Here is a 15,457-nt window from a genome sequence, read left to right as displayed (position 1 = left end):
AAATAAAATAAATAAAATAAATAAAATAAATAAAATAAATAAAATAAATAAAATAAATAAAATAAATAAAATAAATGAAACGAATAAACTAAATAAACTAAATAAAATAAAATAAAACAAATAAAATTAATAAATCAAAGTAAAATAAATAAATTAAATAAAATAAATATAATAAATGAAATAAAAAAAAATATATATAAAGTAAATAAAACAAATAAAATAAATAAAATAATATTAATAAAATAAATAAAATAAAAAAAAATAAATAAAATAAATAAAACGAATAAACTAAATAAAATAAAATAAAACAAATAAAATTAATAAATAAAAAGTAAAATAAACAAATTAAATAAAATAAATATAATAAATGAAATAAAATATATATATATAAAGTAAATAAAACAAATTAAATAAATAAAACAAATAAAATAAATAAAATAATATAAATAAAATAAATAAAACAGATAAATTAATAAAATAAATATAATAAATAAAAGAAATAAAATAAAAAGATATAATATGACGCAAATTTTTTTTTATTTAAAATAAAAAAAATTATTTTTTAACTACTGTTATTATTATAATTTAATTTATTAATATTTTATTTATTTTAATTTCAAATAAGACAAAATAAAAATAGAAAAAAAAATTAAAGTAAAATTAAAGAAACTTTAATAAAATAAAAATAAATAAAATAAAACGAAAGAAAAAGGGAAATAAAATCAATAGAATAAAATGGAGTATTGTAACATGAAATGGAAAACTGCCTTAAATAATTAAAAGAACAGTTAATAAGTTAAGTGAAATAGAATTAAAGCATAAAATAATAAAATTAATAAAAGAAATTTTCATTAATGCAAAATAAAAAAAATAAACAAAAAAAAAACGAGATTTTAAATAATATTATAAAGTAATGATGAGTTTTGTTTTTTCGTATATAGAATAAGTTTCATAGGAATGAGACTCTTAACGAAAAGAAAAAAAATTAAATATTACATATAAAAAATAAAAATAAGATATGAAGATAAGATAAGATATGTAATGAAGAAAAGATATGTAATGTAATAAAACATAATAATTAAAATTATATACGATTAAGTCAAATAAGATCAAATTAAAAAGAAATTGGATAATTTATTATAAAACAAAATGAAAGCATGTAAAGGAAAATCAAAATAATTAAATAAAAATAAATTACTTAATTAAAATTAAAATAATATAATATAACATCAAAAGAAATGAAATAAAAATTAAGAACAAAGAAACAAAGTTAATTAAAAAAACAAAAACACATTAAAATATATGTAATATTCCTAATAGAAAAAAGTAAATTAATAGAGCACAAAACAAAATAGAAAATAAGGAAAATAAAATGGAACAAAGCATAGAAATACCTTAAATTAAAATAACAATAAATATTGAAATAAAAATAAAACAAAATATGTGAAGTAAAATAATATGAAATAAAAGAAAATATTCTCAATAAAGTAATACAGGTAAAATGAAATGTAATTAATTATAATAAGTTACAAAAAAACATATATGAAATGAATAAAAATTCTAGTTTTTAAATTAAATAAAAATAAATAAATAAATTAAATAAAACTTAGTAAAAAAATGTGCAAGAAAACGTAAGACAAAAAAACATAAAAAAAAAAAAAAATTAAATATAAAACATCGACTAAATTATATAAAATAAAAAAAGAATGGTTGAATAATATATAAAAATAAAATAAAATAATAAAAAATTAAATTATATTAAAATTTGATGATATAACAAAAAGGCATAATTAAATGGTTTAAAATATAAATTATAATGAAATTAACTAAAAAATAACTGAAATAAAATATTATTAAAAAAATTATATTTATAATAATAATAAGAAGCTATAATTAAAACGTTAAAATATATTTGAAATTGATTATAATGAAATGAAATAAAATACCTTAAGTTAATATGTAAATATATGTCTATTTAAGAAAAAATAAAATAAATAAAGGAATTAAAAAAATAAATAAAGAACAGTTATAAAAGATCAATTGAATTACATTAAATTAAATATAATAAATTAATATTATAAATAATAAAATTATATATAATAAAATGAGATAAAATAAAATATGATAATATATATCAAAATGAGATGATTCAAAATAGATAAGATTAAATAAATTGAAATAAATCTGAAATTGATTATAATGAAATAAAATAAAAAATGAATTAAAAATAAAGATAGTAATGTGTAAATATATGTATAATATAAGATATAATAAAAATATATAAAAAAAATAATTATATAAAACCAACAAAATTTTATAAAATGATATATAATGCAATAAAATAATAAATAAAAATTTTATAATATGTATATAATAAATATAAGTATAGATAAATATAATAATTATAATATAGAATAACATAAAAAATATATAAAAAAAAATATTAAAATAGGATGATTAACATAATAAAGAGAATTAAAAAAATAATGAAATTGAGTATTATAAAATAAAAAAAAAGTAAATGATTTTTATTATATGTTTGGGTATGACATGCTAAAACAATTATTAATGATTATTGTTAATGATCATTGCAAATTCAAATTATAAAAAATGTTAGCTTTAGTAATTCTGGTATTTAATTATATGCTTTAATAAATAAATTCCTACTTTTGTCCAGAGAATATACTGAATGGGAAACGTCACTCCCATATCCATATTGCACATCCCAACGAGTTTCGGTAGTGACAATATTACTAGGCGGTGTAGAAGGAGGGTACGAAACTAAAATAAAAAAGATATATTATTAAAAAGTTTTAGTTAATTTACTTGATTTGAATATATGGTAATTAAAATGTTTCTAAAAATAATTTTTGGTATTATTAGTAATAGTACTTCTAGTGAATATGATTCTAACCGTAAACGTATAAAATTATATTAGGTCAGGTTTGGTTGGAGTGGGCGCGTTGTGCCCAAAGCCCGCTTGAACTCAAACAAAGCCCCGTTGTAGTACCACGAACAAAATTATATTACTTAGCAAAAAAATACTCTGTTAGTCGAGTAATATACAATTATAATATTATAATTAAAAAAGATATAGTTTTCATCAATGATTTCTAAATATTATATATTGTCTTCCAGAAAATATTCAATTTCAATTATTGTAATAAGGTTCGACTTTTTTTATGTTATAATTTGTTTATATGATTAGGGAGAGCACTATATCGTAAAATATCGTTACATACTGCATATGTATCAATTTTTAAAAGTATCTGGTAATAGTGCTCGTATGAATACCATACTTATGTGAGCACTTTCAGATACACAGTCAAACTTCCATAACTCGAAGTACCATTTTGCAAAGAAAAGGTTCGACTTATAGAGACTTCGAGTTAAAGAATTGTATGTAACTTGCTTTCTAAACCCTGTTGCACTCTATTTAGTTTGAGCTATAGAAAATTGGAGTTATAGAGGTTCGAGTTATGGAAGTTTAACTGTATATATATAACATAAAATTAAAATGCTTGTGGACAAAAGTATTTTCAAAATCGATTATTTATATTTATTTTTAAAACTCAATATGATATATGTGTGTATTTCACATAGTCTAATGGAATAAAATTTACTATGTCATATGAACGTCCGCGATTTGCTTCTTAAATGTCAAGAATATGTTCTATTTTGAAGCGGAACATATTTTATTCTTCTTAGCTACAATTATTGATAACTTGATAAGAGCCTTAATATTTTAGATGAAATGGTTTATCACATTAAACAGATTCTCTATATCAGGTATATTTCTAATATTATTTATTTTAGTTAATACAAAATCGTTTAGACGGTAAAATCTTTATCCTAAATGAGAACATTATAAATCTAGGGCTTGGATCAGTTTTTTGGCAATAAAATTCATAAAATGCTGAAACCGCGAGATTCTAAGACCGGAAACGTAGAGAGAATTGTGTAGCATATCAAATGTGAAGGACTTAAAGTATCTATATATATATTTATATATATATATAGGGTATGCTTATGCAGCAAGCCAGTGATACCACGAAAGCAGAAGAAAGTAGAGCAACATAACTTTTATGTCGGAACTAGAAAAAAATTAGTCGCTTTGTGATGGTCAGAAAGAACGGTCGAGTGAAATACTGTTATCAAATATTTATTATAAACTTATTTTTAATTTAATTGATCAATATATAGAAATTCATTTAATAAAAGCCCACATTTTGGAGGCTCGTCCGGGATTTAAACCCGGGACCTGTTGCGGGTTTATATATTTAATATGACTATATTCAATATTTCAATACTTTATACTTCAAGATAAGCTCAAGGTTTTATAATAACAACCACTTTCACTGTACACTTCCATAATGTACAGATTTTTTTCAGTTCCTTTAAGAAAATTCCAATACCACTTACACCACTACCCAGCTTGGAGACCTTAGACCTTTTAAACAATTTATATTAAGAGTCCTTCTAAAATCCAAGTAATACCCCTTTTTAGTAGTACATAAAATATAAATATTTTTTTTCAATATAGTACACGCTTCGAGATAAGCTTCTGGTTTAAAATAACGTTCAATTGAAAGACGATCGCCTGAAAGACATTGTAGATATACATTGTAGATACTAATGTAGAGGAATGCTAAGCATTTTGATGTACAATTCTGCTCCTAATATGATGTTCAGGATAAACAGATTTAAAAAGTTGCGTTTACTAACATAGGTTGAGCTAAATTGATATTTAGAATAGTGTTGACTACTTCGGATAAAAAAAATGAGTTGCGAAGCATTATTAGGAAAGGAAGAGATCCCTTGCGTGAATTGTTTTTAGTGTGTGGTGATTGAGCACGTAAAACACTTGACGAATTTTTCGCTTGTGGTAAATTAAATAATTTATTAAGTTTAGTTTTCGTTTTCGCTTTTGTAATAAAAACAATTTACTAATTTCGATTTAAGTGTGAATAATTATGTAGTTATTTAAATAATAAAACAAATATTTAAGAAAATTTATTTGCCCCAAAAATAGCATAAACATATGATATAATTTATTGAATCCAAAACAATGTTTGTTTGGTTTAAGGTAGCTTCTCTTGCCATCGTAGTTAGTCTCTATGATGCTGGGTGAAGGTGATTTGTTGCGAAAATTGTTCTAATTTGTAAAAGGTCGTTTGCTGAGCACGCAATGTTCAATTGATATTTACAGCAAATTCGAGAGATATTTTTTATATCTCAATTAAATTTGAATTAATATGCAACACTTGTCTTGATTCCCACGTACATGGAAATAATTAAATGGATATATTTCAAATAATTATGGTAACATAAAAGTTATTAATTAGCGATGAAATAAATTAAAAATTCACATTAAATTTAATATTTTATCGTTCGAATTGTTGTATTGAATGGTTGGCCATTTAAATTATTTTTTGAAACACACGCATACGTACTCGTCCATTTAAACGTAGAGTCAAATGTGCATAAATGATTTTAAAATTTTTCCGTTCAATTTAATTAGCAATAAAATTATGTCTTCCTTGGGCACACGTGTAAAATGGAGCTGGATCCGGAGCCGGACCGGGGCGCTGTTTGATGCGGCTGCAATTTTCACAGCATCGACGGTTCCGTGCACATTTCGGAATATACAATAATTACAAAGTGGATAACTAAATATATCCCACATTATTAAAACAGTAGTTTGTGTTATCAACTCTAGCGGAATGTTCACAATACAAATAACCTACGGAGCGCCCGCCAGTGAATACAAATTAGATACAAACTGAGCTGCAGATACTCGTAATGATGTGAATATCACCAACTTTAACGTCGACCCTTTTTTTAATTTAAATTTTACCGTGCAACGAGCAATGAGCAGCAAAAAGTAAAATTTAATTATTTACACCATTAGAATACAAAAATGAAAAAAAATTTAATGTCAATATTAAAAGGTAAACAGTGCAGAATTTTTGGAAAAGTAGAAACAATTATTTTCCTATTTGATTGGAGCGCAGGGCACCTAACGTTGGTGTTGTAGTTTGTGTGCACTCTGGGACTTCATAAAAAAAAACTAATTAGAATAACACAGAGGATTAATTTCAAATTATTTTACTCAAAAATATTTTCTCGGTAAAATACAGTGAAACAAACAAAATTCGACATATAGTCAATTATCCTATTAAAAATCTTCTATAGGAAAATATGATACAGTACCAAAAGAGGATCTATGCTAAAGTTCAAAGATATTGTACAGCGGGATGGCTAATATTTATTACACAGACGACAGAGAAATCTCTAATTGCAATGTAAATGGATGGTATTCGAATTTCCATCGCTGTCAGAAATATAACGACAGTCTCCGTACCAAAAGTCTATACCATACTAAAAGTGGTTTATTGACAGTGACTCTAACAGTGGTGCTCTAACAGTGACTATCAAGCTAATTTAAAAGACATTTCGATCTTAGATCGTTAGTTCTTTAGGGATGATTGATGAATGTGATATGAAGTTTAACGTTTTTGCAAAATGAGATAGACTTAATCTTACATAGGTTTTAGGTAACTATGCTGCCATCGACCTTGAATAAACTAATCGTATGGTCAATTAAAGGATCTGCTAAAACTACATTTAGGAGTGTGTTTTAGCAAGAAAGGTTGGAATTAATTTTTAGTGTTAACTTTGTAGAGCTTCTACATTGCGACTATGATTTTATAGGCGCTGTCGCTTTGTCCAAGAATCTACTTTCACATGGGAATATACAAAGTAACAAAAAAAGAAGCCGATAAAAAGTGGGCGAAATTTCTTTTGCACAAAAGGAGAAAGGAAAAAGACGTACTGATTGGGGCTAGCACATTTTGTGTTAACAGTGGTAGAGCATAAAAGCCATTTCATAATGAACTAATAAAATCAAATAAAAATCTTTGGTAAGTTATTTTTCCATTTTAAATAATGTGAAAAAATTTGATTTCATTTTTATTTTCTTTCACTTTTTTGCAAAGATTTCAAATATTTGCGATTTTTGAAATATTGAAGCCAAATTTGTTAAATATTCCTAAGTTCGAATGATATTATTATACCTACATGATAGGTAGAGTATGTCACTACGGTGCAAAGCAACCTCATCGTCAAAGGAAAACGTGATGACATTTTAAGAATGACCAAGAATCACATAAGTGAATTAATAATAAGTGAATAAGAATATGCAGTAAGACCTCGTAATGTGATCTAAATAAAGCAGACCCTGTTTACATCTTAAATTGTTGATTAGGTTAACCAGAAATTAAAGAATTAAACTAAAATTAACAGATTCTGACCTTACCGCAAATGCAAAAAGTTTAAGATTCAGGCACGTTTTCGACTTCCAGCGCACACCCATTTTACAATCAATTTTAGTAAATTTTAGTAAATAGTTTTAGTAACCTTTTCCCCTACGCCGTAAGTCAGTTGGAAGTTTCTGCATCAACCACCATCAATAAATAGATCATTGTTTGTATTACCATTGCTGAAATTGCCTAAATATATTGCCACTAGATGACGTGCATAGTTTTTGGTAAGTGGATTCAATATAAAAAGGTAACAACTATAAACATTGATATGTCAAGAAATAAATTATATTGGTTATAGCGTTATTCAAAATAACTAACTGTCTGAAATCTTTTGCAAAACTAACGTACCTTGGAATTGGAATAGTGCCAAGATGTACTTCCACATATTGCACTTTTTGAAATAATATTAATCAATTTAATATTTATAAAAACAATTAATCAATGTGAAAAATATCTGCACCTTCAAGTTTACTTTGAAAAATAAAAACCTTCGTATCAGTAGCGAGGCGTCAGCTTTTTGGCAAGGTGTTCACAATTTGATCAAAACAGAATTCCAACTATAAAGTATTCCCCCTACTCCTGAGTTTTGTCCTTTCCACAAGCAAATAGCGTACAAGACCAACAAAACAATTTATTTAAATGTTCACAGCCTGTGATCCACTGGTTTTTATGGTAAATACCTGTAGGAAAACGGCGACTTACCACAGATTTCGACATTTTTACATCAGGTACCAAATCCTTCAAATCTGGAGTTGGTCTATTCATTTTATGAATTAAAACCTTTTTTCAGAATATCGTTTAAAAAACGATATTTGAATCAAATCTTTAATCACCCATTTATCCATTTCTAAATATTATTGTTCACTTCAAAATTCTTTAATTTTTTCCTTTACTTTTAGCATTTGCTAGTATAAAATTGCAATGATGACTTTGTTTTTGATTTATTTCCAACCTCTACATAGGAGTAAGAAATTCTCATGCATTCGTTTACTCCTTTACTTTGTATTTACTATGCGCGGTTCAGTTTTTTTACTGAACCATTTGCCCATATAAAACAGCAACCGTGACTATGATTGTATTTGCACGCTTTGTATGAACTTATGGTTCAGTTTAGTCGAATGAACCTCTAGTCAAATGTAAAGCGATTTTCGCTCAGTCATTTCTTTTCTCTTTTGTATTTACTTTGCATAACATTTGAGGTTCACTTTTTTTATTGAACCGCTTGCACGCATAAATTTAAGAGTTATGATTATTTTTTGTCATATTTGTTGTTGTTGTATTCCTTTCTGTACAATTATTCGAGCATGCTCAGTATTCGTGTGCATTTAAGTGCGGAGCGTTTAATTTTTCGGTGCGGATCGATTTTGTGAATTTTTGGTGTATTGCTAAATTTATTAAATTTAATAAAATAATAAACGAATATTATTTAACAAAAGAAATTTATAATATATTGTGAATTTGTGTTTAACAATTTTTATTATTGTTTTTCCTTCGGAATTCCAATGTAAGTTGAAATTTAAATTGAAAACATTTTTTTTGATTGCGCTTTATATACCTGGCGTGTTTTTTAAAAACTATATTTATTATTTCTGTTCCAGTCTACAGTTCTGTTGCTGTTTCCAGTTTATTTACTGGAATATTTATTTATTATTTTAATAATAATTGTTATTATTTAACAAAGTACAAAGTACTTTCTGTTAACAAACAAATCTCCTGAGCGTCTTGGGACCTACGTCACTGTTGACAATTATAAGTTCGAAGTTGTGAAAGACTTTGTTTATTTAGGAACAAGCTTAAACACCAAAAATGACGTCAGCCTAGAGATTCAACGAAGAATTACTTTTGCCAACAAATGTTACTTCGGGCTAAGTAAGCAATTGACAAATAAAGCCCTCTCTCGACAAACAAAAATCACGCTCTACAAATCCCTTATCATGCCTGTCCTGCTGTATGGTGCAGAAGCTTGGACAATTACCAACAGTGATGAGAAGGCGTTAGGAGCATTCGAGAGAAAAATTCTTCGAAAGATCTATGGTCCCTTACGCGTTGGCGACGAGTATCGAATTAGATGGAACGATGAGCTGTATGAGCTATACCGCGACATTGACATAGTTAAGCGCATAAAAATTCAGCGGCTACGCTGGCTTGGTCATGTCGTGCGAATGGAAGAAAGTGCTCCGGCTAGAAAGGTATTTGATTCGATACCCGCAGGTGGAAAACGCGGTAGAGGATGTCCGCATCTTCGGTGGAAGGACCAGGTGACCAACGATTTGGGGGCGCTCGGTACTACCAACTGGCGTCAGAAGGCAACTAATCGGGCTGACTGGCGGAGGCTACTCGACGCGGCCAAGGACGACACACGTCTGTAATGGCCAACTAAGTAAGTAAGTAAGTTATTATTTAATTATTTGTTTATATTTTGATTTAAGTTGTTAGTTATTATTTTTCATTCCGTTTTTGTGTTTTTTTTCTACAGTAGTTTATATATTTGGTTGTTTCCTAATTATTTAAATGGAAGGTTTTTCAAAAAGAAATGTTAGACGGTTATGTGCAAAAAAGAAAAGAGAACTGTTAGCATTACGCAATGTATCAGAAAACATTGATCCCAGTGTTAGTAATAGTGGTAGCTTAACGAAAGGTGCAATTCAGGAGAATTTAGAATATTGCGATGATACAGGGAATACTAATAATACAATATCTGACATCAATGTAGGATTTGAACCCAAAGTCTATTTAAAAGAAAAACTTAAAAATAAAATAAAAACCTCTTAATTCCAATTCTGCACACAGGTCATTGAAAATGAAAACTCTTTAAATCTTTAAAACCTACTCTGAATTTCTACGAATTGCTATCATTTTTTTAAGAAGGAAACAACTAAGGCAAAAAGATAGACAGGTAGATATAAAATATGTCAATAATTGCGTGCCTATATTTATATAGCTTTGTACTTAAAAAAAAAAAGGCTAATAACCCTAATTAACAACTTTTGTTATTCTTTTGTTAATTGTTTTTAAGATAATTTTTTATATTAGTATAAATTTATTTATTGTAATTGTCCAAATTTGAACATGTATTTGCGCGCCAGTTACCTAAATATCATATTCAAAATAAAATGTAAACTAAAGAAAAGGAAGTTATAAATAATTAAATAGGTAGCGACGCATAAGGTTAAAGTAATATAAAAACGAAATGTGTATGTAAAATTTACTATTTAAGAAGCAAAATTATAGAAAATAAATTAGTTAAACATTTGTTGTATAAGCTTAAACGCATTTCTTCGGTCAAAATATATAAAAGTACGATAACTCGTGGATTATATCTAAAACGTTTTTTTCTGCAACATACAAAAATGGCTGAATATAATATTGAAAGTGAATTTAATATAAATAAATTAACATTGGAAGAACAATTAACCAGAATTGAAGAATCTGTGGGAAAAATTTCTCAAAATCAGGACGCGATACTCAAGGAGTTGAAATTAGTAAAAGGTAACATAACTAACATTACTAAATAAAATAAAATTATTTATGAGAATCCCTTTTTTTACAGAAAGTAACATTGACGTTATAGTAAAATTCCACACACTCATGAACATGATGGAAAAGAGAAGCGAAACATCAGTTTCTGATTCTTAAATGCTTCAATATTCGGTATAAAAAAATTGATGTATATATATAAATAAATAAATAAAACTAACAACTTATTTTTCTTTATAGAATCCTTGCAAAAAGATGGCTATACAGAAAAGGAGTATATTTCGGATATACGAATAGCCATAAAGAATGTTAAAGGAATTTATAATAAACAGCAGTGCAACGACCGGAAGAAGCACAGAATGGAAGAAAGCAGCAAATAATTTTTATTTATTTATATAATATTTATAATAATAAAAAAACAAATAAAAAAAACAAAAAAAAAATTAAAATCTATAATTATAATATCAATAAATATTGTTTTTGTAATTTTTATTTATTTATATTAAAAAAAAATTTATATTTATATAAAAAAAAAATTAAAACAAAAAAAATTATAATTTATAATATTGTAATTTTTATTTATTTATATTAAAGAAAAAATTAAAACAAAAAAAATTAATAATATTTATATTTAAAAAAAAATTTAAACCAAAAAAATTTATAATCTATTGTTTTTGTAATGTTTATTTATTTTTCTAATAAATTAAAACAAAAAAATATATTGTTTTTTTATTTTTTTTATAAAAATTTATTTTAGAATAAATATATGTAAAATGCATGTATTTAACATCATTACTGACACAAATACCACACTTAATACCTCGAGTTTGTGAAATTTTAGAATGTGTTAAGAAGCGTTTTTGTCCGCATCTACTGCAATTATTTTCAGTTGTACTGCCTTTAGTATTATCACCACTGTCGAAAACTCAAGATCTTATTTCATTTACAGTTACAGATGAATTAAGTTAAGTAGAAGCAGAAAAGTAATACCTTTATAGTGAAAATATGCTTTTTGGAATTACAAAGATTTTTCTAAGTTCACATTATTGGATGATGTAAATTCATATTTTAAATACACATATAGTATATATTGTACTGTATAACCAGGTTTACCATGTATAATAACAATTTATGGATCTAGACGCTATATAAATGTTTGTAGCACTGTTCTCGGCATAAAGTAATGGATAAATTACAATTCTCATTATGTTAGATCTATTGAAATATTGCTGTGAACAAGCATAATAATGCTAGAGAAGTTGCATTAATTTAATATAATACTTTGCTTATAAAAGTAAACTGATTTCGATACATATGTGCGAATGATTTCTTTAACTTTAATATAAAATGTGTTTTGTTTTAAAATTAATTGTAGTCTAATTAGAAAAACGAAAATTTATTCTTATTATTTTACTTTTTTAATATTTTTAATATTATTTAACTTTATTTCTTGTGTGGAAAATGTTAATCAAAATATGTTTTAATTAGCAATGTGTGGTTTTATTTTCAATGTACTTAATAAAACATAAGTTTAACCTGGTTTTTGTTTTTCGTTATTAAGATTTTTCTTATTGTTTCATTTATAAAATATATTCCTTTTAAGGGCCCATTAGACAGCATCGCCCGCTGTCAGCGCGCGATGTTGTCGCTTGTCATGTATTTATACTCGCATAAAGAGATGAAAGCGAAAACATCGTTTAAATGTATGTATAATTTTATTTTTTAGTATATTTGTTGTTTTGTCTGGGGCGTGTTTAAAAAATTGTTGATAAATTGATGCTGTCTAATGGCTATTTTACGATTCGAATTAGAGAGCGCATGCAAAAGCTGCTGTGAAGGATGTAATCTGCCCGTAATATAAAGAAAAGAAGAGTTATTGTAGATGACTGGATTTTAGATTAGATTAAGATTTTAGATTTGGATCACATTTTAAAAAATCTATTTACCATATTTCTTCATTCTCTACTAACGATGATCACTATCAAATAGTAAAGTACCTAAATGAACATTTATTAGTGATAGGGTTATTACAGCTGGTGCTCGGTATTTTCATAAAAAATTAGTAAAAGAAGGTACAACGACAAAAGACGCTTCAACAATTTAAAATTTCATTACTTTCTACGTAGTACAAAGGTACTGAGAAAGACATGCTTTTTGGACACAACATTTTCCTATTTTAAAATTAGAAGTGGATCAACTAATTATCCTACAGCCAGCTGCTTATCACACAGAAAATGTTGATCCAATTGAAAATTAAAAAAAACGATTCTGAGGCAAATCCATGTTATGCATTCCAGAGAGGTTCACGAATTTTTACCAAAATATTACTGTTTTCTGGTAAAATAATTACTAATTTTATAGTGTTGTTCAGCGTTAGTATCTTTAATTATAATTTTTATATAATTTAAAGCTAGGAAAATGTTGTATTTTTTGGTTTTAAAAAAAATGTATTGAAATACTTTATTTTGATTTCAGAAAAAATAAATAAATTTTGCGATTTAATCATTTTATTTTAATATTAAATATAAAAATTAAAATATAATTAATATTAATATTAAATATAACTAATATTAATATTAAATATAATTAAAAATATTATTAAATGAAATTAATTAATATTATTAAATGTAATTAATTAATATTAATATTAAATATAATTAATAATATTATTAAGTTTAATTAACATTAATATGAAATGTAATTAATATTATTATTAAATATAATTAATATTAATATTAAAAGTCTGTAAGAAGACTTATTTATATAAAAGGAAAGCGCCATTCGAAATAGGTGCGCCGTACTTGTTTGTTAGCGTTTTTCGTGTAAAAATTTACAAGTTCGAAGCTAGATATCTTGAAAACCAAGCTATATTGATATATACCGAAGTGGAAAAATGGTTGAAAATAGTTATCTATGTACTATCCACTATAATTCGTGGGCGTGTCCGTGAAATTGAAATTGTGTTGCAAATAATACTAAAAAAATTCGACACTTTCAATAGAATGCATGGGAAATATATATAATTTGATTTTCCAAAATTCAGTAGTACGTACAAGTGACTTAGATATGTTTTTGCGGCAAGCAATATATACAGTATATATTTTTTATCTGTTAGATTTCTCATAGTGTATTACTAAAATTGAAGTCTAAAAAGTTTGTGAGCTTAAGTGGTAGCTAAAGCTAAAATTTTGCAGAATAAATTTCATATTCTAGATATTGTTCTACTGACTTACTTAGTTACCTACTTACTTACTTACTGGGTTACTTAAAATTCACGTACGTACATGTACGAGTATTTGATTCTTTTAAAGTGTAAATTATTTCGTTATTTAATCTGCATTTTGTCTATCAAAAGGGTGTTCGTTTTAGATTGTAACATCTTGAATTTGCAAAACATTTCTAAGATATTCTACGCACACAAACTTTTATGTAAATACAGAAAAAAAATAAAAAAAAATAAAAAACAACAAAAAAGTCAACAACAATATAATTATACATAAATTGAAATTTAGCTTAAGAGATGTATCTGTGGGTATGCACCGAACGATGAATATAATTCGTATGGAAATTTAATGGAATTCTCTATTTTTATTCTGTGCACATTTCAGGCATTTTTATCTGCTGTCCCTTGCTGGCATTTGTATGTCTGTATATGCTCCATGGCTCTATGGCTCTATGACTCTATGACTTACTACAAACAGTGCCTTGTATAAGAGCTCAAATTTACGTGCTGTCATAATTGTTGAATATCACTTTTATCTGTACAATAAGCCTGCATATCGTTGCAATTGAAATTGTTTCATTTGTATTCGGAAATGCTGTTGTTTCTCGGTTTTAATTATTTATGCCTACGACTCTATGAATTTCAATAAAACCAGCAATATGTCTGCCTCTCGTCGCAGGCCAACACATGTCAGACTGGCAAGTACACAAATACTTTGATTTATGCAGAAGCAGTGTTGTAAATTGCATTTAATCTTTTCTGGATATGTAATGAAACGATCATATGACACAGTTGACTTGATTTTTTTCCTAAATCGATTTTAACGTAAGTTGTAAAATTATCTTTTATGTCTAACAAATGACCTACTAGATAAGTTTTGAAGTTTTGACCTAAAATTTATATAAAGTGACATCTATAAAGGCGAGCTTTGTTCAACAAAGTAAATTTTATACAACCTCTATTTATCCTCTTGTTTTCTTATTTATGTATATGACTAAACTAATAGCGTTTAACTAAAATTTAATATCATAATTTATATGAACTCCAAATGCTGTTAAGTTGTCTGGTCCACTACTTACCGTAAAGTCTTATAATGCCATCTGTTTCACCTCTTGGATTTTTGGCAACGCACTTGTAGATACCATCGTCCCCACTGGTCACGTTAATGATTGTAAGCTTCATATGCGTCTTATAACCTGGTGCTCCAATGCTGGATTCAACCCTGAAAAAATTTGACTGATTTTTACAAGTTTCTTTATCATTAACTCGTTAAATCTATAAGTTTTAGTTTTATCAAGTTAAAAGCCAAGTAAACGAATCATAGATCAAAATTTCTGTCTTTACACTGAAAAAATTAGTTTTTCTTTTTAATGATTATTAATAAAATTATTATAAAAACTCTATTAATTCTACATAATACATAATACATATA

At 26.0% G+C, this 15,457-nt stretch overlaps 1 protein-coding gene across 1 annotated transcript in view; it reads right to left on the bottom strand.

Annotated features, from left to right (window-relative positions):
• LOC119690119 (lachesin) overlaps positions 1-15,457 on the bottom strand; it is a 50,005-nt gene that overhangs the window by 2,077 nt on the left and 32,471 nt on the right. The window contains exons 5-6 of the mRNA XM_038105111.1: positions 15,105-15,247; positions 2,668-2,781 (exon numbers count right to left, since the gene is read on the bottom strand). Coding sequence (XP_037961039.1) covers positions 2,668-2,781; positions 15,105-15,247 — 257 coding nt within the window. The remainder of the gene's footprint in view (positions 1-2,667; positions 2,782-15,104; positions 15,248-15,457) is intronic.

The sequence above is a fragment of the Teleopsis dalmanni genome, chromosome X (genome assembly GCF_002237135.1).
Source record: "Teleopsis dalmanni isolate 2A chromosome X, ASM223713v2, whole genome shotgun sequence".
Classification (NCBI taxonomy): Eukaryota; Metazoa; Arthropoda; class Insecta; order Diptera; family Diopsidae; genus Teleopsis; species Teleopsis dalmanni.
This window is presented reverse-complemented; position numbering and strand designations above follow the sequence as displayed.